General features: G+C 28.6%; 1 protein-coding gene across 1 annotated transcript; it reads right to left on the reverse strand.

Moving 5' to 3' along the window:
• Positions 1-385: 385 nt before the first annotated feature.
• On the reverse strand, positions 386-25458 carry LOC129314440 (receptor-like protein EIX2). Its single transcript, XM_054957911.1, has 7 exons — positions 24467-25458; positions 13726-14470; positions 12294-13095; positions 11988-12186; positions 11044-11228; positions 7158-7311; positions 386-680 (listed from the first exon to the last, which is right to left on the reverse strand). Exons 1-7 carry the CDS (start codon positions 25456-25458, stop codon positions 386-388), a joined length of 3372 nt encoding a protein of 1123 aa, XP_054813886.1.
• Between the last annotated feature and the right edge of the window lie 79 nt (positions 25459-25537).

The following is a 25537-nucleotide window of genomic DNA, read 5'->3' on the forward strand; positions in this document are numbered from 1 at the left end:
TTACATGAATGAGCTCAAGATATTAGAGTGAAGACAAAGTTGAAAGCCAGATAAGATTTTCAACAGATGTTGACATCTGTAAATATCCATCCTTGGAAAATTGATGAAAACCTTCAACTTGAAGATAGTTTAGATTTGAGAGGTTTCCAATTTCTTGAGGAATGCTTCCACTGAAACTATTACCTCCAAGGCTAATATCAAGCAAATTAGAGAGATTTCCAATTTAATGAGGAATACTTCCTTTAAAATGATTACCTCCAAGGTCAAGATAGATCAAATTGGAAAGATTCCAAAAATGAAGAGGAATGCTTCCACCAAACCCAGCAAGAGATAGGTTAAGATACGTCAAGTTGGCCATTGAACCAAGAAAAGTAGGAATTTGCATCTATCCAGAATCATTGCCACTCAAGTCTAGGTAATTCAAATCCTTCAAATCAAGCACAGAAGAATGTAACTCACCACCAAATCTTGATGTCTCATACAGGAAAGGAGGTGGAGTTGTGAGGTGAAGCTCAAGAATGTGGCCTGTGATGTTGTTGCAAACAACGAACTCCCAGTTGCAACAATTAATTCCATAGGGAGACCAAGAGGGAAGCCTGTTTGAAGGATCTGAGAGATGATGCTTTAGCTTAAGTAAGGCCTCTCGCTCACTTGGAATGCATTGAGCCTTAAAGGTTGCACTGGAAATGCATAAATCAACATTTGCTAAGGTAAGCAACCAAAGAAAAATAAACAGAACATTAATATTGCAGGAACCATCCATCATGACAACATCAATCAAAGGTTTTCGCTCACAAATGTTCTAATCTTGTAATAGATACTTTCAAGGCCATATAATTCTCGTAAGAAGAGCTGTGTATGTATAATGTCACCTGTGGATCTTTGTGGGTTTCATTGGACAAAAATTCACGTGGATCATCATAATTTTGTTAAATATAAATATATATATATACATATTGGCTCCAAAAAAACAAATTTTAATTTTGTGTGTTTCTTGCAACAGAGGTATTTTCCTATTTCTTTCTCTCTCTTTTAAGCCTGATCGGATATATAAGCCAGTGGCTCAATTGATATTCAATGATCACTTTTTTTAATGAATATCAAATTATGTTAATTTCTAAACAACATTCTTGCCCACAATTTTAAGATTAAATTATATTCGATTTATTTTGTTTTAAGATTGTATTTAGTTATATTTCAATATACATTGCAAAAAATTTCTTGTTGCATAATTTTTCATAATGTAATAAGCAAACATATCCACCATGCCATAAAAAATAAAACAAAAACCTTCTAAATAATCTTTAAGTCATCATTTTATCTGAACATTGATTTCTTTTTTGCCTCGCACTCAAACCATTTTAATTTAAGGATATTTTTATCTATTATAAAAGATGTTTAAATTATATATTAAAACTTTTGATTTAAAAAATGTGTCAATATACACACCAAAAACTCTTGTCTAACTATATATATTCTTCTTTTTTATAGACTATATACATATATATTATCATTGAACATTATAAAGTTGAATGATAGAATGTTAATGTCAGTCACCCTTTTTTTTTTGTGATGATTTTTTTTTTCTGAAAAAAAAATTATCAAAGAGCCCCACACAAATAATATGTATGTATATATGTATGTAGTTGGTCATAATTAACGTGTGGAACAGGCTTTTTGAGTAGAAAAGTCTTGTTTGATTGATAATGCTTGTCATAATTAACAACTGTACTGTACCCTTCACAAACTTGAATAACGTGATGATGAACATTTTAAATAGGATGAATATTTTACTTAAAGAGCATTAATTAATTAATCAGTGTCACCCAATCTAATTTGTATGGGGTACAGGCTTTTCCTTTGTTTTTTTTTTTTGCAGAAACATAAAATATCATGAAAAATCATAAAGTTTACAAAGATAAACCAAATACAACGAACAAAATAAAATTAAAAAAACAACAAAAGAAAACAAAAACTTAAATTCAATACAAAGCAGTACAAAGAAAAGAAACATAGCACCATAATTATTCTTAGCCTAACAGTTTTATTCTTACATAAACAATAATTGCTATTCAAATAATATATTTATCATCTCCAGGTATCATATTTAACTTTATGGAGTAAGGAATAAAAGGAGAGAGACAGACAAAAGGAAAAGCTATTACTAGTTTCGTAATATGTTTTGTTTGACACATGAGGAAAGGTCCAAGGAGTTGCTGATGAATTTTAGGTCATGTCACTGACAGGAATGTCAAGTTTTCCTTTTTCAATATTATTTTATTATTTCATTATTTTTTATAAAATATAAAATTTTTTCTTTCTTTCTTTAAAAGATAAATTTCATAATTTTTTTTACAAATATCTAATTTTTCAAAAGATCTAAATCCCTCAACAACAGTGCAACCATAGGTAGCTAACAACAAGCTTATAGCAATAATAATTCAATTAGAGGATTGAATATTTCTCAATAATTAATGTCGGCAATTTGGGCAAGCCACAAATAGACCTAAATTTGAACAGGGTTGACTTCCTAAAAATCTTAAATAGCCAAGTCCAACCCAAATTCTTTCTGATTGTTTGGGTTTCAGGTAGTCCAAATATATAAATTTTATTTTTAAAATTATTTTTATTAATTTTTTTAAAAATTAATTATTTTATTATGCAAAAAATGTAAAATATATATTTTGGATATTTAAACAATGTATAGGACTCAAATTTTTTAAAAAATATAGTGGGCCTTAAAATATAAAAATGAATATTAAAATATATTTTAAAAATTATTTTGAGATATCTTATAAATTAAAAATAATAAAATATTAAAATTGAAATATTTTAATTGTTAAAAAATATCTATAGTAATGCACTTAAATAGTTATTATTTTAGCACAAAATGACCTACAACTTAAAAAATTAATTAAATTTTATTAAATTTTATATTTTTAAAAATAAAATTTTCTATTTAGGTATTTGAACTAAGCCAAAATCAGGCCTATTTGCTTGAATAGGCCCAAACATAAAAAAAAATATTATTTTGCTAAGCTTGGCTTGAATTACCAGCTCTATCAATAATATTAAACTTATGTCTATTTCTTGTCATAAAAAAGGATTAAATACTGATTAAGGAAATTTTTTAAGATTAAAAGGAGTAGGCATTTTATAAAAAATTATTTTGTTTTGATTTTATATAAAGTAGATTTTATTTTATATATGATTGTAATAATACATAGTGATTATTATTTAATTATTTTTATATTTGTGAATTTTTTTAAAATATATTTTTATTTAATCATTTAAAAATTTAATGATATTTTTATGTGTCAATGCATTTGTATAACATTCTATCTCATATATCATATTAGATTTTTTCAAAAAACTATTCAAATTAGATTCTCAAAATAGTCAAAAATTTGTTTCTTTTCATATTCTGATTATTTTTAAAAATTTAGATAGACATCACAAAATAATTTTTTAAAAAAGAATAATTAATTTTTTTCATATAAAAGTTTAAACAAACAAGTCTAACTGCCAAGCCCCCACACACACACATATATAGTCAGTCATATAATCACGTGTGGAATGAGCTGCGTCTTTCTCGGCTGAAGTGTGGAATGGGCTTTCCAAGTAGAAAATTCTTCTCTACTTATTTTCTACCTTCAAACAATGAACAGTCTCTCACCTAAGTTAAGAAAATTTTAAAAAAAATCTAATTAATTCTTTTTGAAGACACTTGATCGTCAGTAGTTATTATGTATTAGTGAGTAGAATGATGGCATCTTATGGATTGGTCCTCTGTTATGCATGTTATGCACAAATACAGGCACCTAGTTAATGAATAAGAGCAATAAAAATAAAACATAAGAAATTATATTTATATTTTTTTTACGTATTGCAAAGGAAATTTATTTTCATCGATCAAGACCAAATGATTTTTTTCCTTGAAGACCTTCGATGTAAGCGTAACAAATCCTATTTATATATCATGAACAAAATTTCCTTGTTAAAGGATGTTCAAATTATGTAGTCAATCCTTTTACTTTAAAAATATGCCAAAATACAAATAATTTCAACATAACATTGAAGTACCTCACCAAATATCATAAACACATCTACATTATCAATATTCATTTAGAGCGTAATATGTATATGGGAATTGCACAATTTACTGGAAAATAAATAAAAAGAAAAAAGAAAATTCATCTCAATTAATCATCGTGGACCATTCTATACATGCTTGCTTGTAAGAAGTAGACTAAGGACTAATTAAGAGCCATATAATTAGTCATAACTTGTGGAATGGGCATTCCAAAAAACATATTCTTTTCAAATCATTTTGATAGTTCTCCATCCTTTTGCTATTACTTTGGTCCCAAATTTCAAATTTCCCAAACTTGAATAGTAAATGAATGAGACTGTTTATTATTTAAAGAAAAGAAGTTGTTAAAGTATGTGCTGAGGAACATTCTTTTATAGTCATGATCTAACTCTAAGAAGTCTTTTATCATAATTGACTTATTATTTGTGTGCTTGTTATAAACGGCAAAGTTAAATTCTTTTTTATGCTTAATTCCACTTTTTTAAAGTCTTTGATCGTTGACTTAATACTCTTGTGCTCATGAATAACCATAAAATCATACAACTCCACGACATGTTACTGCAAGTATAATATAACTATAGATAGTGTTTGGATTGATAAGTTTAAATTTTAATTTTAGATTAAAAACATCACATTTAAAATCCTTTTTTTGTATAATGTAAACAATTTCAAGATATGAGAAAAACAAGCTAATATTCAAAGCAAAAATAGAAGATTTAGAATAACAAGTTTTACTCTATTTTCTAATTGGTAAGAAATGAGAGAAGAAAGGCAAGTGTAACAGAGGCCTCAACAATAAAAATGAGAGGGCCTAAGTAGTTGAAATTTAAAATAAATAAGGTCTAAAAAAATTTAAAATTACAAAGAAGTTAAAATAAAACATGGATCCAAATTCATAGACATTTTTATGTATCTAAATGAGAGATTGGGTTGAAATCAAAATCCAAATCCTCATATATCCCAACACACCCTTAAAAGACTGATCAAATTACTCACAATATAGCTCTTCCACGGCCTTTGTTGCACCCTTGGACTTGCTTCTAATTTTCTAATTGTGTCTATATCAATGATGACAAACAATTTCAAAAACATGATTTATATCTTAACCCCGCCCCCCCAAAAAACCCACGCACTCAAACTATTTGATAGCCAAATCAAAGTTCTTTATGGTGAATTTTTTTAAAAAAAAGATCAAATTGATAGATATTTACTGCAAAAACAGGAAGGTAATAAACCCTTAAGAATATGAGAATATATTTACTGCAAATTTAATGGACAAAAAAGTAAAGTTAAGGAGTTAAAATAAAACATTATATAAAGTTAAAAGACTAAGTATATATTTTAACTTTTAGTTAGTTAATGATTGGGATATGATGGTCCATTTTTTTCCGTAAGATGAGGTAAATACTATTATTCAAAGTAGGATTACAAAACAATATTGGTTAACAAAGAGGGCACGCACTAGGCCGCCAATATAGCTATACATAAATTTGTGAACAATGAAAAGAATTTAAAAGGTTGAACAAATATATAATGTATAAATTAAGATAAGAATAAAAAATAAAAAATAATAAAAATCAAATTAGTTCTTTTTGGAGCCACATGATCGTTAATTCGTTATTATATTTTGCATTAGTTGTTAGAGCAATGACAATTCAACACGGCATTTTTATTAAAAGTTTTGTCAACTTTTAAATATGAGAAATGAAAGTTAGAACATAATAAATGATATTTATATAAATTTTATACATATAAGAGGAAATTTATTTTTAAGGTGGGGCACTCTATACATATTTGTATTCAAGAAGTTGATCAAAGACTAAGTCACAGCCTCATAAGTAGTCACAACGTGTGGAATTGGCTTTCCAACTTCTTTTTCTATTATTTTTGTGATATATATATCCATCCATGTTATACTTTTGTCCAAATATTTAAATTCTCCACACATGATGTTAATGAAAGATACTATTTATTATTATTTGAAAAAAATAAATTGTTAAATTACATGTTGTGGAAAATTATTTTGTTGTCATAATCTAACGTTGTAAAATCTTTCATAATTAACTCGTTATGGTCATGCACATTAAAAACTACAAAATTAATACAAACAAAATATTCTAAGTTCATAAATGTATTGTTTTTGAAGTGTTTTGTCATTGACTTATTACTTTTATGCTCTTTAGTAAGGGTAAACATATACTCCCTTCGCTTCTATATATAAGAGAAAATAATTGCATCGTACATTTTAAAAAAATTGGCTAACTATAATATTGTATTTGGAAATAAAAATATATGGACTAAAATACCCTTGTATTAAATCAAAATAAAACTGCATTAATTTTTTCTTGTGAATGAAAATTATATTTTATGAGGGGTAATTTAAAAAAAATTGTAATAAATGTTTATTGAGATATGTGATTTTACTTGTAAAAAAACAAAACAATAAGTGATATTTTCACTTTATATACAGAAATGGAGGGAATACACACACAATTATAGAATTCAATGATAGGTTACATTCAAGCATTGTGATTTATATAGCACTAGTTACCAGAAAATAAAGTAGAAAGAAAACAAAATCCTAAAGAGAAAATACATCTCAAATCTTTGGAGACTATTCTATACATATTTGCTTGAAAGAAGATGACTAAAGACTAATTAACAGTCATATAATTAGTCACAACTTGATATTTCTCCATCCTTTTGCTATTACTTTGGTCCCAACTTTCAAATTTTCCACATTTGAATATTAAATGAATGAGACTAATAGGTTGTTACATTATGTGTCATGAAAAATTCTATTATAGTCATAATCTAACTTTATAAAGCCTTTCATCATAATTGACTTATTATCTTCTTACATGTTACAAACGGCAAAGTTAAGTTCTTTTTTATGTGTAATTCAAAGTTTTTTTTTTTTAGGGAAAATCATGCAGAGGTTCCATACAATAACTCTAATAGTAAAAAAGTTGCACGAAATGTGAAAATAATTCTAAAGTCCCATGAGCTTTAATTGTAAATAAGCTTTTATATGCATTTACCAAAATGCCCTTATTTATTCTACCTTTCATCTTCCTTCATCTCTTTCTTTCTAAGGCCACCACCGAGGAGGACACGACGTCTAGCTAAGAGTTCAGAGTGCAGGCTACAAGAGAAAAGGAAAGAATAATGAAGAGGTGGTGAAGAAGCTTCAAGCACCAGAAGGCAGCAGAGTTGACCTGAGAAAATTGAAGGAGATGAAAGATAAAGTTAGAAAAACTTATTTACAATTACAATCCATGGGACTTCAAAATATTATTTTTTACATTTTATGGGACCTTTTGGCAATTTTAATCCTTGTGTGGGACCTCTGTTTTATTTTCCCTTTTTTTCCCCAAGTCTTTGATCATTGTCTTAATGCTATTGTGCACATTAATAACAGAACATATATGTAAAATCTTATAGCTCCACGGAAATTGAAGGTACTCCAAAGCATCATTAATTTTCGATATAAATTATAGTTAGTGTTTGAATGGATGAATTTGAATTTGAATTTTAGATTAAAAATATCACATTTAAAATCTGTACATTTAAAATATTTTATTTGTACAGTGTATAAAATTTTAAAGATAAAAGAGAGGCAAGGTAATAATATTTGAAGCAGAAATTACGAGCTTAACTTTATTTTTAAACCAGTGAGAGACGCAGACGAGAAAGAGAGATGTAAGAGTGATAAAAGTATCAGTAATAAAAATATGGAAAAAAATGAGAGTACCAATGTAGTTGGAATTTCACAGTTTGTGGAATGGGCATTCCAAGGAGAAAAATTGTACAAGTATGTGTTGTAGAAAATTCTTTTGTCGCCATAATCCAATCATGTAAAATCTTTCATAATTGACTTCTTGTTTATGTGCGTGTTAAAAATGGCGAAGTTGCAAATTCCTTTTTTGGTTGTAATTCAATTTTTTTAGTCTTTTGTGCTGGACTTGTTACATATACATATAAATAAAATCATAAAATTTTGTGGAAAGTTACTCCATGCACCATAATTTTTGAAACTTTTCAATAAAAGAAAAACTTTAAAAGGTTGATTCAATCAATAATGTATAAATTAAGAAAAATATAAAAACAAAAAACATTTTTTAAAAAATCAAATTAATTTTTCTTGAAGCCAGGCCAAATGATCATTTGTGTTTTGGTGGTTAGAATAAAGCTCATCATCTAATTGATAACTCTGTTATTTTCTCAAATGCTGTATCCATGCAAGTTGGGATGTCTCTTTCATAAAACATTAAAGCTAATTAGTCACATAATAAATATGAGCAATATTAATAAATTAATTAGGACATGATGAATAATTTTTATATAATTTTTATGAATAAGAGTAAACTTATTTTCATTCATATATATATATAGGGCCCAAATTTTTTCATGAAAAACCTCCACGTAAGAATAGCAAAGAAATCCCGCCTGTATTTGATTATATTGTTTTTCTATTATAAGAGATATTCAAATTATATATTCGGTTCTTTAATTAATCTGATTTTAAGAATATGCCATCATAATATTGATTTCATCTTAACATGCAAGTAGCTGGCCAAAATTATTCTTTTATCCACTTTGTGCGATATATATATATATATATATATTATTAGTATTCAGTGTAAAATTACTCACTCATCTTTTCCATTCTTTTGAATATAATTAAAAAGAGGCATCTAATTGTATAGTCATTCAACTTAAAAATTTGCATTGTGATTAAAGAAAATTTTTCATAAGATTCGTTATCAATATTCTAAAGATGTTCGTACCTAAGAAGATGATTAGAGATTAATTGAGAGCCTCATAATTAGTCACAACGTGTAGAAGAGGCTTTCCAACTTCTTTTGCTATTACTTTTGTCCGACCATTCAATTTGTTCACGCAAGAATTGTTAATGAAAAACACTATTTATTTTTATTTGGAAAAAAGAAATTATTAAATTTCGCGTTGCAGAAAATTTTGTTGTCATAATCTAACATTGTAAAGTCTTTCGTAATTGACTCGTTGTCGTCATGCATATTAAAAACGTCAAAATTACAAACAAGGTTTTTTAATGCCAAATAAATTGTTTTTAAAGTCTTTTGTTATTGACTTATTACTGTCCGTCAATAAGGGCAAACAATATATATATATATATATAAATCATAAAATTCAATGAAAGGTAATATTCAAGCACTGTGATTTTTTAAAATTTGTGATAAAAGAACTTAAAAACTCAAATAACTTAGAAAGATCAAAGATCATGAATTTAGTTATGATTTGATAAAAATATTTTCTCTCAACTATTTTTATCTTATGGATAGTTGCTGCGTAGGTTTGTGGTTACAGGGAATATCTAAAATTATTACCATCATATTTCAGATTTTCTATCATACTAATTCTTAATAGACTCAATTATAACAAAAATAAACACACCAGATAAAAGAAGAATGTTACAAGCAAAGTTTTTTAAAGTTATCAACTTTGTTTGGTCAAAAAGTTATCAGCTTTAACTCGTGAGAATTATCATAAAGATATTTAAGAATGAATTTAATAAAATTATCATACATGAATGAAATTAATTTTCTCTCGATTAGTTGCCATGGACAACCATCAAACCAATTCTAGAGAATGTGGAGTGATACATCAAAAAGGCCCAGATCTCAGAGTGAGTTATGTTTAGTTCAATATATGCTTAGCTTGACTCTGTATTAGAAAATGTGGATTGATCTTAGATCTTCACATTGGCAGTGGGATTCAAACTCACAACCTTGTGAGTTATGGACAAATCCTTATTAATTGGACCAGCCTTTATTAATAAATTAAATTCTTTTTGAAACCACGTGATCATTATTGTGCATTTGTACAGTTAGAGCAATGGCCTATCATCCAATTGATATGGATAAGTACTCTTATATTTTCTCACATGCCGTATTCATGCAAGTCGGGGTGTTTATTCAACGCATTTTTATTAAAGTTTAATGACCTAATAAATATAGGTAATATTAATAAAAATTAGGGCATAATGAATTATATTTAAATATTTTTTATGAATATGAGGAAACTTCATTCATATATAGGGTCCAAACTAATTTTTTCATGAAAATCATCAATGTAAGAATAGAAAACAAATCAAATCTATGTTTCAGGATACACTGTTTTTTTTTTAATTATTAAGAGATGTTCAAATTATATATTCGGTCTTTAATCTTATTTTACGAAATGCCATACTAATTATATTGATTTCACCTTAACATACAAGTACGTGGCCAAAATAATTCTTTTATCCACTTTGTACCAAAAACACATCTATATCATCAGTATTCAATGTACAATGCATAAAAACTATGATAACTAGTTTCTATAATTTATAGTATTCACAGTCAGGCGTCATAGTCAAAGCCTATTCGGCTTTCACATCATTTGAATTATAATTGGAATTGGATATCTATGGCAATCCAAGAGAAGTCTGCTGGCAGCGGCGTCATCGTCATCATCCTAATGATTTATTTTGGGATGAAGTATATCGTAAGATATAACGAAATACTAACTTGGTTGTTTGATTGTTGTTGATGATAGCATTACTAGTTTTGTGAGATGTAGTATTGCTTACTCAAGGCTAATGCATTGAATATGTTAGGTTTCATTCTTATACAGATGTTAAATTGGAGATCTCGAAATTGTTCATAAATGCATTAATAATTTAGGTTTGGAGCCTTTTATAAATTCACGTTAATTCTTACAAGGTAATTTATGAAATAAATACATAAATGTGTTTCATTTGGTCTTATCTTTAATGCATCTATTGGAAAAAGACTCATTCATCACATGGAATACGTTATACAATGGTGCAATATCCATAGTTCAATTACACAATACCTGTCAAAGAATTTATTTATATCAATTGTCTCGTTATTGAAAAGCGTATATAATATGATTACTAGATAAACCGCTGATCTTCTGAAGACACCAACTTTCCAAGTCCAAGTTTGCCTTAGCTTTCTCACCAGTACCAACAAGATTGCAATTTGTACCACATGTTATTGATGAATTTGAAATAAGCATACCTCCACGACCTACTAAAGAGCAAAGGACCCACCACAGCCCAAAATCCCATAATAAATCCAAATGCGACCTAATAAAGAGCAAAGGACCCACCACAGCCCAAAATCCCATAATAAATCCAAATGCCATGCTCACAAAGAACCAATTAATTCCATTCACATGGTCAACTTCTTGGTGTTTGCCATTAGAGCCGTTTGATGTACACTTGATGGTGAGCGGAGGACCACACAAATCATTGCCAACAAAACTTGATGCTTCAAAGCTTTACAATTGGGTCCCTGTTGGAATTTTCCCCTTCAAATTATTGTAAGACAAATCCAGGAAGCTTAGAAAGCTTAATTCAGACATGCTCGATGGGATTTCACTTGAAAGATGATTTCTAGAAAAATCCATAGACTCCAATGATTTCATATTGCTAATGTTTTGAGGAATTTGGCCAATAAAAAGGTTATTTGAAAGGTTCAAAAAATGGAGTCCCTTAGGTGCTGTAATTTCTATTCGTATCACTCCAAATAATTCATTACATGAAAAGTCCATACCTGTGATAAGACCTAGGGTGGTGCTGTAATCATAAACTCTTCCTTTCAATAATAGTGGTTCAACCACCAATAATGCATCACCATAAGCTTCATGAAAAGAAATGGATGAGTCTAAACTACTATTAATTACCGACATAGCACTCAAATGATTGACACATTTTGGTATATGTCCTGTCAACTCATTTTGTGCAAGGTCCAAAATTTACAAAACACTTATGCCACAAAGTTGATGAGGAATTGGACTAGTGAATTTGTTCGATCTAAGAATAAGAATCTTTAAATTTGACAACCTTTGTCCAACCCATGATGGAATCCTTCCTGAAAATTGATTCATTCCTAAATCCAAGGAAACAAAGTTGCTCGTGTTCTTCAAAAAAGTAGGAAAGTTTCCAGAAAGATTATTATTGCGAAGGTTCAACGTTGCCAAAAATGGGAAGGATCCTATGGATATGTTTAAGATCCCAGTGAAATAGTTGTTCTCTAAGTTCACTGTTTGAAGATATGGCCATGTCATCCAGCAATCAAGTATTTACCTAATAAATTATTTGACACCAAATTAAGAAACCATAAGAATCTTGTCTCCTCTTGTTTATGACACAAGAAATGAGCAATCGATCCTGAAAACCAATTGCTTGAAAGGTCTATGTACATTAGATTTTGTGGTGTATAAGGTAATTGGCCATGCAATTTATTTGAGCTTAGATCAAAAACAGCAAAGGGCCAAGTTGTGTTTATCCACATATTCGAAAGCTCTCCTTCAATTTGATTGTGAGAGAGATTCAAATACGGAACATTATTGCCTATTGTGTCCCAAAACGAAGTTGGAGGAGAATCAAAAATCTTTGTGTCCGAGATGTCCAAAATATAAAGATGGTTTAGTGATTGAATCCATGTAGGAAAGTGGGGACCTAAATTCCAAGAGGCCAAACGTAAACTCCGTAAGAGTTGAAAAGGAGGACTCCAATTAGGGCATACTTGTAAAGTGAATTGATTTTTTGACGCTGAGAATGTTTGCAATTGGGTAAAATTAACAAGGTGGGTTTCTTTGAGAACTCCTTGAAAGAGATTTTGTGCCAAATGAAGGTCATTCAGTTTAGAGAGTGATCCTAGAATTTCAAAAGGATTTCCATCGATTTGATTGTTTGTGAGATCAAGGAGCACTAATGATGTTAAATTTCCCAACCAGCTAGGAAATGCACCATGAATAGCATTGTCCCTAAGAGAAAGATACATCAAGGATGTAAGATTTCCTAAAGAGCTAGGAAGTTCTCCTTTAATGGCATTATTACCTAGATAAAGGTACTTTAGAGATGCAAGATTTCCTAATGAGCCATGTATAGGACCTTGAATGGAGTTGTAATAAAGACCAAGATCAATAAGATTTTTGAAAAGACCAATCTGGTTAGTGAGATGGCCAGATAATCCAGCATCACCCATATAAAAAATTTCCAATGCTTGTGAAGCACATCCAGAAAGGATTTTTAATATTTCAGAAATTTGTTGGTTGAATTTATTGCTTGAAAAATCCAATTTTTTCAGGTTACAAAGATTTCCCATAGAATTTGGAATTGGTCCTTCTAAATGATTACCACTCAAATCAAAGGTAACAAGAGAAGTCAAGTTTCCAATGTTACAAGAAATTGTGCCAACCAAATAGTTATCAGAGAGAATGAGAGACTTTAAATGACTAAAACTGTATAACCAATCGGGGATGGAAGTGTTGAACCCATTTTGGGACAAATCAAGATGTTGAAGGAGTGTTAAGTTTTGAATGCCATTTGGGATGGAACCTCGAAAACCATCATAACGTAATTGAAGATTAACCAAATTTTTCAATTGAAATGTCCATTTTGGGAGCAATGAAGTGCCAAAGTATCAACCAGAAATACTAAGGACAATTAAAGATGAGAAGTTTGAGTTGGATGGTTGAAAATGATTGTTAAAATCACAGTCTGACAAGTGCAATTCTCTCAAGGTGGGAAGTGAATCTAGAACCTATAACCAATCAAAGGTAGTGGATAGGTTTACCTGAATGAGCTCGAGATATTGGAGAGAAGATAGAGCAGAAAGCCAGTGAAGATTTTCAATAGATGTTGAGAATACATCTCTATCCATGGAAGATTGTAGAGAACCTTGGAGTTGAAGATAGTTTAGATTCGAGAGGTTTCTAATTTCTTGAGGAATGCTTCCGCTGAAATCATTATATCCAAGGCCAAGATGGAGCAAATTGGAGAGATTTCCAATTTGATGAGGAATGCTTCCATTGGGATCATAATTATTTCCAAGGTTAAGATAGATTAAATTGAAGAGACTTCCAATTTGATGAGGAATACTTCCTTCAAAAAAATTGCCTCCCAGGTCAAGATAGATCAAATTGGAAAGATTCCATAAATGAAGAGGGATGCTTCCAACAAACCAAGCATGAGACAGGTTAAGATATGTCAAGCTAGCCATTGAACCAAGAAAAGCAGGAATTTGCATATCACCAAAATCATTACCACTCAAGTCTAGGTAATTCAAATGCTTCAAATCAAGCACAGAAGAATGTAACTCACCACCAAACTTTGATGTCTCATATAACTCTGAAGGAGTTGTGAGGTGAAGCTCAAGAATGTGGCCTGTGATGTTGCTGCAAACAACGAACTCCCAGTTGCAACAATTAATTCCATAGGGAGACCAAGAAGCAAGCTTGTTTGAAGGATCTGAGAGATGATGCTTCAGCTTAAGCAAGGCCTCTCGCTCACTCGGAATGCACTGAGCCTCAAAGGTTGCACTGGAAATGCATAAATCAACATTTGCTAAGGTAAGCAACCAAAGAAAAATAAATAGAACATTAATATTGCAGGAACCATCCATCCTGACAACATCAATCAAAGGTTTTCGCTCACAAATGTTATGATCTTGTCATGGATACTTTCAAGGCAATACAATTCTCAAAAGAAGAGAGCTGTGTATATATAATGTCACTTGTGGATCTTTGTGGGTTTCATTGGACATAAATTCACGTGGATCATCATAATTTTTTTAAATATATATATTGGCTCCAAAAAACAAATTTTAATTTTGTGTGTTTGTTGCAAAAGAAGTATTTTCCTATTTCTTTCTCTCATTTTTTAAGCCTGATCGGATATATGAGTCAGTGGCTCAATTGATATTCAATAATCACTTTCTTAAATGAATATCAAATTATGTTAATTTTAAAACAACATTCTTGCCAAAAATTTTAAGATTAAATTATATTTGATTTATTTTGTTTTAAGATTCTATTCAGTTATATTTCCATATTCATTGCAAAAAATTTCTTGTTGCATAATTTTTCATAATGTAATAAGCAAACATATCCACCATGCCATAAAAAAGGGAAAAAAACTTGTAAATAATCTTTAAATCATCATTTTATCTGAACATTGATTTCTTTTTTGCCTTGCACTCAAACCGTTTTAATTTAAGAATATTTTTATATATTATAAAAGATGTTTAAATTATATATTAAAACTTTTGATTTAAAAAATGTGTCATATGCACACCGAAAAATCTTGTCTAACTATATATATATATATTCTTTTTTTTATAGACTATATACATATATATTCTCATTGAACATTATAAAGTTGAATGATAGAATGTTAATTTCAGCCATCCTTCTTTTTTTTGTGATGATTTTTTTTCCTAAAAACAAAATTAATAAAGAGCCCCCCACAAACAATATATATATATATATATATATGTAGTCAGTCATAATTAACGTGTGGAACGGGCTTTCTACTCAGAAAAGTCTTGTTTGATTGATATTCCTTGTCACAATTAACAACTGTACTGTACCCTTCACACAACTGAATAACGTGATGATAAACATTTTAAATAGGATGAATATTTTACTTAAAGAGCATTAATTAATTAATCAGTGTCACCCAATCTAACTAGTATTGGGTACATGCTTTTCTTTTCTTTCTTTTTTTTGCAGAACCATAAAATATCATGAAAAATCATAAACTTTACAAAGATAAATAAAATACAACGAACAAAATAAAAATAAAAAAACAACAAAACAAAAAAAAAACTTAAATTCAATACAAAGCAGTACAAAGAAAAGAAACATAGCACCATAATTATTCTAAGCCTGACAGTTTTATTCTTATATAAACAATAGTTACGATTCAAATAATATATTAATCGTCTCCAGGTATCATTTTTAACTTTATAGAATAAGGAATAAAAGGAGAGATAGATAAAAGGAAAAGCTATTAGTAGTTTCGTAATATGTTTTGTTTGACACATGAGGAAAGGTCCAGGAAGTTGCTAATGAATATCAGGTCATGTGACTGACAGGAATGTCAAGTTTTTTCTTTTTCAATGTTATTTTATTATTTCATTATTTTTTATAAAATATAAAATTTTTTCCTTCTTTCTTTAAATGATAAATTTCAAAAAAAATTTACAAATATCTAGTATTTCAAAATATTTAAATCGCTCAACAACAGTGCTGGGTAGCTAACGACAAGCTTATAGCAATAATAACTCAATCAGAGGATTGGATATTTCTTAATAATTAATGTTGGCAATTCCGGCAAGTCACAAATAGACTTGAATCCGGATAGGGCTGACTCTTTAAAAATCCTAAATAGTTAAGTCCAACCCAAATTTCTTCTGGTTGTTTTGGCTTCGAGTAGCCCAAATTTTAAATTTTATTTTTGAAATTATTTTTTTATTAAATTTTGTGCTTTAAAATTAATTATTTTATTATAAAAAAAATGTAAAATATGTATTTTGGATACTTAAACAATGTATAGGATTCAAAATTTTTTTAAACAATATATGGTCCTTAAAATATAAAAATTAATAAAAAAATATATTTTAAATATTATTTTGAATGTCTTATAAATTAAAAATAATAAAAATATGAAAATATAAATATTTTTAATTTTTAAAAAATATCTATAGTAATGCACTTAAATATTTATTACATTATTATAAAATGACCTTCAACTTAAAAAATTACTTAAATTTTATTACATTTTATATATTTTTAAAAATATAATTTTTTATTAAGGTATTTGAACTAAGCCCAAATCAGGCCCATTTGCTTGAAGAGGCCCAAACATTAAAAAAATTATCATTTTGCCAAACTAAATTTGAATTACCAGCTCTATAAATAATATCAAGCTCACATCTATTTCTTGTCATAAAAAAGGATTAAAGACTGATTAAGGAACTTTTTTTAAGGTTAAAAGGAGTAGATATTTTATTAAAAAATTATTTTTTTTGATTTTATATAAAGTACAAATTATTTTATATATGATTATAATAATAAAAAGTGATTATTATTTAATTATTCTTAGATTTGTGAATTTTTGTTTAAAAATATTTTTTTTATTTAATCATTTAAAAATTTAATGATATTTTTATGTATCAATGCGTTTGTATGACATTCTATCTCATATATCATATTACATTATTTTTAAAACTATTTAAATTAGATTCTTAAAATGTTAAAAAAATTTGTTTCTTTTCATATTCTGATTATATTCAAAATTTTAGATAGAAATTATAAAATAATTTTTTAAAAAAAGAATAATTAATTTTTTTGTATAAAAGTTTAAACAAACAAGTCTAAGTGCCATATACATATATCTATATATATTGTCAGACATATAATTACGTGTGGAATGAGCTTCCTTTTTTGGATTGAAGTGTGGAATGGGCTTTCCAAGTAAAAAATTCTTCTCTAATTATTTTCTTCCTTCAAACAATGAACAGTCTCTTACATAAGTTAAGAATTTGTTTTTAAGAAAATCTATTTAATTCTTTTCGAAGACACTTGATCATTAGTAGTTATTATGTATTACTGATTAGAATAATGGCATGTTATGGTTTGGTCCTCTGTCATGCATGTTGCATGTGAAAAAATATAGGCACCTAATTAATGAAAAGAGCAATAAAAATAAAACATAAGAAATTATATTTATATATTTTTTTATGTAATGGAAAGGAAATTTATTTTCATCGATCAAGTCCAAATGATTTTTTTCCTTAAAGACCTTCGATGTAAGGGTAACAAACAAATCCTATTTAGATATAAAGAAAAAATTTTCCTTGTTATAAAGGATGTTCAAATTATGTAGTCAATCCTTTTACTTTAAAAATATGCCAAAATACAAATAATTTCAACATAACATTGAAGTACCTCGCCAAATATCATAAACACATCTACATTATCAATAATCATTTAGAGAGTAAAATGTATGTGGGAATTGCACAATTTACTAGCAAATAAATAAAAAAGAAAAAAGAAAATTCATCTCAATTAATCATTGTGGACCATTCTAGACAGGCTTGCTTGTAAGAAGTAGACTAAGGACAAATTAAGAGCCATATAATTAGTCACAACTTGTGGAATGGGCATTCCAAAGGAGAAAATTCTTCTCAAATCATTTTGATATTTCCCATCCTTTTCCTATTACTTTGGTCCCAAAATTCAAATTTCCCAAACTTGAATAGTAAACGAATGAGACTATTTATTATTTAAAGAAAAGAAGTTGTTAAAGTATGTGTTGGAGAACATTCTTTTATAGTCATAATCTAACTCTATGAAGTCTTTTATCGTAATTGACTTATTATTTTTGTGCTTGTTATAAACGCCAAAGTTAAATTCTTTTTTATGCTTAATTCTACTTTTTAAAGTCTTTGATCGTTGACTTAATACTCTTGTGCTCCTGAATAACCATAAAATCATACAACTCCACAAAATGTTACTGCAAGTATAATATAACTATAGATAGTGTTTGAATTGATAAGTTTAAATTTTAATTTTAGATTAAAAACATCACATTTAAAATCCTTTTTTTTGTATAATGTAAATAATTTCAAGATATGAGAAAAACAAGCTAATATTCAAAGCAAAAATAGAAGATTTAGAATAACAAGTTTAACTCTATTTTTTAATTGGTGAGACATGAGAGAAGAAAGGCAAGTGTAACAGAGGCCTCAACAATAAAAATGAGATGGCCTAAGTAGTTGAAATTTCAAATAAATAAGGTCTAAAAAAAATTTAAAATTACAAAGAAGTTAAAATAAAACATGGATCCAAATTCATAGACATTTTTATGTATCTAAATGAGAGATTGGGTTGAAATCAAAATCCAAATCCTCATGTATCCCAACACACCCTTAAAAGACTGATCAAATTACTCACAATATAGCTCTGCCAAGGCCTTTGTTGCACCCTTGGACTTGCTTCTAATTTTCTAATTGTGTCTATATCAATGATGACAAACAATTTCAAAAACATGATTTATATCTTAACCCCCCCCCCCCAAAAGCCCACGCACACAAACCATTTGATAGCCAAATCAAACCTCTTCATGGTTAAATTTTTTTTAAAAAAAAGATCAGATTGCTAGACATTTACTGCAAAAACAAGAAGGTAATAAACGCTTAAGAATATGAGAATATATTTACTGCAAATTTAAGGAACTAAAAAACACTTTATAAAGTTTAGGAGTTAAAATAAAACATTATGTAAAGTTAAAGGACTAAATATATACTTTAGCCTTTAATTAGTTAATGACCGTGATATGATGGTCCATTTTTTTCAGCAAGATGAGGTAAATACTATTATTCAAAGTAGGATTATAAAACAACATTGGTTAACAAAGTGGGCACGCACTAGGCCGCCAATATAGCTATACATAAATTTGTAACAAATGAAAGGAATTTAAAAGGTTGATCAACTATATAATGTATAAATTAAGATAGGAATAAAAACGAAAAAAATAATAAAAATCAAATTAGTTCTTTTTGGAGCCACATGATCATTAATTCGTTATTATATTGTGCATTAGTTGTTAGAGCAATGACAATTCAACACGGCATTTTTATTAAAAGTTTTGTCAACTTTTAAATATGAGAAATGAAAATTAGAACATAATAAATGATATTTATATAAATTTTATACATATAAGAGGAAATTTATTTTTAAGGTGGGGGCACTCTATACATGTTTGTATTCAAGAAGTTGATCAAAGACTAAGTCACAGCCTCATAAGTAGTCACAACGTGTGGAATTGGCTTTCCAACTTCTTTTTCTATTATTTTTGTGATATATATATCCATCCGTGTTATACTTTTGTCCAAATATTTAAATTCTCCACACATGATGTTAATGAAAGATACTATTTATTATTATTTGAAAAAATAAATTGTTAAATTACATGCCGTGGAAAATTATTTTGTTGTCATAATCTAACGTTGTAAAGTCTTTCATAATTTACTCATTATGGTCATGCGCATTAAAAACTACAAAATTAATACAAACAAAATATTCTAAGTTCATAAATGTATTGTTTTTGAAGTGTTTTGTCATTGACTTATTACTTTTATGCCCTTCAATAAAGGTAAACATATACTCCCTTTGTTTATATATATATAAGCGAGAATAATTGTATTTCACATTTTAAAAAAATTGATTAACTATAACATTTGTATAGACTAAAATACCCTTGTATAGAATCAAAATAAGACTTCCTTAATTATTTATCGTGAATGAAAATTATATTTTATGAGGGGTAGTTCAAAAAAATTGTAATAAATGCTTATTGAGATATGCAATTTTGCTTATAAAAAAACAAAATAATAAGTGATATTTTTTCTTTTATATATAAAAACGGAGGGAATACACACACAATCATAGAATCCAATGATAGGTTACATTCAAGCATTGTGATTTATATTGCACTAGTTACCAGAAAATAAAGTAGAAAGAAAACAAAATTCTAAGGAAAAAATTCATCTCAAATCTTTTTGGACCATTCTATACATGTTTGCTCGAAACAAGATGACTAAAGACTAATTAACAGTCATATAATTAGTCGCAACTTGATATTTCTCCATCCATTTGCTAGTACTTTGGTCCCAACTTTCAAAATTTCCACATTTGAATAGTAAATGAATGAGACTAATGAGTTGTTAAATTATATGTCATGAAAAATTCTTTTATACTCATAATCTAACTTTTTAACGTCTTTCATGACTTATTTTCTTCTTACATGTTACAAACGGCAAAGTTGAGTTCTTTTTTATGTGTAATTAAAAAAAATTATAGGGAAAATCATACAGAGGTTCCATACAATAACTCTAATAGTCAAAAAGTTGCACGAAATGTGAAAATAATTTTAAAGTCCATGAGCTTTAATTGTAAATAAGCTTTTATGTGCATTTACCAAAATGCCCTTACTTACTCTACCTTTCATCTTCCGTCATCTCCTTCTTTCTAAGGCCACCACCGAGGAAGACACGACGTCTGGCAGCTAGCGTTTGGCGGGCTCAGAGGCAAGCGTGGGAATGGAATGGGATGTCTTGCGGAAGCATTAGCAAGCCGAAAAATAATAAAATGAATTAACAAAAACAAACAGCAAACAAATAATCAATGAATATATATATTTTCTCAAAATCGATACAGTAGAGTAGCCAAGAGTTCATAGTGCAGGCTACAAGAGAAAAGGAAAGAATAATGAAAGCTTCAAGCACCAGAAGGCAGCGAAGGTGACCTAAGAAAATTGAAGGAGATGAAAGATAAAGTTAGAAAAACTTATTTACAATTACAATCCATGGGTCTTCAGAATATTATTTTTACATTTTGTGGGACATTTTAGCAATTTTAATTCTTGTGTGGGACCTCTGTTTTATTTTCCCTTTTTTTTTTCCAAGTCTTTGATCATTGTCTTAAAGCGCTTGTGCATATCAACAACAGAACGTATATGTAAAATCATATAGCTCCACGAAAATTAAAGGTACTCCAAATCATCATTAATTTTCAATATAAATTATAGTTAGTGTTTGGATGGATGAAATTGAATTTTAAATTTAAAATATCACTTTTAAAATCCGTGCATTTAAAATATTTTATTTGAATAGTGTATAAAATTTTAAAGATAAAAAAGAGACAAGCTAATAATATTTGAAGCAGAAACGGAAGGTTAAAAATTGACGAGCTTAACTTTATTTTTAAACTAGTGAGAGACGCAGAAAAGAAAGAGAGGAGATGTAAGAGTAACAAAAGTATCAAAAATAAAAACATGAAAAAAAATGAGAGTGCCAGTATAGTTGGAATTTCAAATGGTTAGAATTTAGAGAAAATTTAAAATTATAAAGAAATTATAAAATATGAATATGGATTTGGGAAAAAAAATGAGAGTGCCAATGTAGTTGGAATTTCACAGTGTGTGGAATGGGCATTCCAAGGAGAAAAAGTGTACAAGTATGTGCTGTAGAAAGTTTTTTTGTCGCCATAATCCAATCTTGTAAAATCTGTCCTAATTAACATGTTATTTACGTGCGTGTTAAAAATGGCAAAGTTGCAAATTCCTTTTTTAGTTGTAATTCAATTTTTTTTAGTCTTTTGTGCTGGACTTGTTACATATACATATAAATAAAATCATAAAATTTTGTGGAAATTTACTCCATGCACCATAATTTTTGAAACTTTTCAATAAAAGAAAAACTTTAAAAGGTTGATCGAACAAATAATGTATAAAGTAAGAAAAATATAAAAACAAAAAACATTTTTTTAAAAAAATCAAATTAATTTTTCTTGAAGCCAGGCTAAATGATAATTTGTGTATTGGTGGTTAGAATAAAGGCCCATCATCTAATTGATAACTCTGTTATTTTCTCAAATGCTGTATCCATGCAAGTTGGGATGTCTATTTCATAAAACATTAAAGCTAATTAGTCACATACTAAAAATGAGCAATATTCATAAATTAGGACACAATGAATGATATTTATATAATTTTTATGAATAAGAGTAATCTTATTTTCATTCGTATATAGGGCCCAAATTTTTTCATGAAAAACCTCCATGTAAGAATAGCAAAGAAATCCCGCCTGTATTTGATTATATATTGTTTTTCTATTATAAGAGATATTCAAATTATATATTCGATTCTTTAATTAATCTTATTTTAAGAATATGCCATCATAATATTGATTTCATCTTAACATGTAAGTAGCTGGCCAAAATTATTCTTTTATCCACTTTGTACTATATATATATATATATATTATTAGTATTCATTGTAAAATTACTCACTCATCTTTTCCATTCTTTTGAATATAATTAAAAAGAGGCATCTAATTGTATAGTCATTCAACTTAAAAAATTGCGTTGTGATTGCAGAAAATTTTTCATAAGATTCGTTATCAATATTCTAAAGATGTTCGTACCTAAGAAGATGATTAGAGATTAATTGAGAGCCTCATAATTCGTCACAACGTGTAGAAGGGGCTTTCCAACTTCTTTTGCTATTAATTTTGTCCGAACATTTAATTTTTTTCACGCAAGAATTGTTAATGAAAAATACTATTTATTTTTATTTGGAGAAAAGAAATTATTAAATTACGCGCTGCGGAAAATTTTGTTGTTGTCATAATCTAACATTGTAAAGTCTTTCGTAATTGACTCATTATCGTCATGAACATTAAAAACGTCAAAATTACAAACATGGTTTTTTAATGCCAAATAAATTGTTTTTAAAGTCTTTTGTTATTGACTTATTACTTTTGTGTCCGTCAATAAGGGCAAACAATATATATATATATATATATATAAATCATAAAATTCAATGAAAGGTTATATTCAAGCACTGTGATTTTTTTAAATTTGTGATAAAAGAACTTAAAAACTCAAATAACTTAGAAAGATCAAAGATATTGAATTTAGTTATGATTCGATAAAAATATTTTCTCTCAACTATTTTTATCTTATGGATAGTTGCTGCGTAGATTTGTGGTTACAGGGAATATCTGAAATTATTACCATCATATTTCAGATTTTCTATCATACTAATTCTTAATAGACTCAACTATAACAAAAATAAACACACCAGATAAAATAAGAATGTTACAAGCAAAGTTTTTTAAAGTTATCGACTTTGTTTGGTCAAAAAGTTATCAGCTTTAACTCGTGAGAATTATAATAGATATTTAAGAACGAATTTAATAAAATTATAATACATGAATGAAATTAATTTTCTCTCCATTAGTTGCCATGGACAACCATCAAACCAATTCTAGAGAATGTGGAGTGATACATCAAAAAGGCCCAGATCAGAGTGTGTTATGTTTAGTTCAATATATGCGGATTGATCTTAGATCTTCACGCAGTGGGATTCAAACTCACAACCTTGTGAGTTATGGACAAATCCTTATCAATTGGATCAGCCTCTATTAGTAAATTAAATTCTTTTTGAAACCACGTGATCATTATTGTGCATTTGCACAGTTACTGGTTTGTGAGATGTAGTATTGCTTACTCAAGGCTAATGCATTGAATAGATTTGGTTTCATTATTATACAGATGTTAGATTGGAGATCACGAAATTGTTCATAAATGCATTAATAATTTAGGTTTGGAGCCTTTTATAAATTCATGTTAATTCTTAAAAGGTAATTTATGAAATAAATACATAAATGTGTTTCCTTTGGTGTTATCTTTAATGCATCTATTGGAAAAAGACTCATTCATCACATGGAATACGTTATACAATGATGCAATATCCATAGTTCAATTAAACAATACCTGTCAAAGAATTTATTTATATCAATTATCTCATCATTGAAGAGCATATATAATATGATTACAAGATAGATAAACCGCTGATCTTCTAAAGACACCAACTTTCCAAGTCCAAGTTTGCCTTAGCTTTCTCACCAGTACCAACAAGATTGCAATTTGTACCACATGTTATTGATGAATTTGAAATAAACATACCTCCACGACCTACTAAAGGGCAAAGGACCCACCACAGCCCAAAATCCCACAATAAATCCAAATGCCATGCTCACAAAGAACCAATTAATTCCATTCACATGGTCAACTTCTTGGTGTTTGCCATTAGAGCCGTTTGATGTACAATTGATGGTGAGCGGAGGACCACACAAATCATTGCCAGCAAAATTTGATGCTTCAAAGCTTTGCAATTGGGTCCCTGTTGGAATTTTCCCCTTCAAATTATTGTAAGACAAATCTAGGAAGCTTAGAAAGCTTAATTCAGACATGCTCGACGGGATTTCACCTGAAAGATGATTTCTTGAAAAATCCATAGACTCCAATGATTTCATATTGCCAATGTTTTGAGGAATTTGGCCAATAAAAAGGTTATTTGAAAGGTTCAAAAAATGGAGTCCCTTAAGTGCTGTGATTTCTGTCAGTATCACTCCAGATAATTCATTACATGAAAAGTCCATGCTGATGATAAGACCAAGGATGGTGCTGTAAACATAAACTCTTCCTTTCAATACTAGCTCTTCAACTATCAATAGTGAATCGGCATACATGTCTGGAAAAGAAATGGATGACTCTAAACTACTATTAATCACCAACATAGCACTCAAATGCTTGACACATTTTGGTATTTGTCCTGTCAATTCATTTTGTGCAAGGTCCAAAATTTGTAAAACACTCATGCCACAAAGTTGACGTGGAATTGGACCACAGAATTTGTTCGATCTAAGAACAAGAATCCTCAAATTTGACAACCTTTGTCCAACCCATGATGGAATCCTTTCTGAAAATTGATTCATTCCTAAATCCAAGGAAACTAAGTTGCTCGTGTTCTTTAAAAAGGTAGGAAAGTTTCCAAAAAGATTATTATTGCGAAGGTTCAATGTTTCCAACCAAGGAAAGGATCCTATGGATATGTTTAAGATCCCAATGAAATTGTTGTTCTCTAAGTTCACTGTTTGAAGATGTCGCCATGTCATCCAGCAATCAGGTATTTTACCTGATAAATTATTTGATGCCAAATTAAGAAAATTTAAGAATCTTGTCTCCTCTTGTTTA

This window comes from Prosopis cineraria, unplaced genomic scaffold (assembly GCF_029017545.1).
Source record: "Prosopis cineraria cultivar Desert tree isolate PC_DT_omini unplaced genomic scaffold, ASM2901754v1 PC1, whole genome shotgun sequence".
Lineage (NCBI taxonomy): Eukaryota > Viridiplantae > Streptophyta > Magnoliopsida > Fabales > Fabaceae > Prosopis > Prosopis cineraria.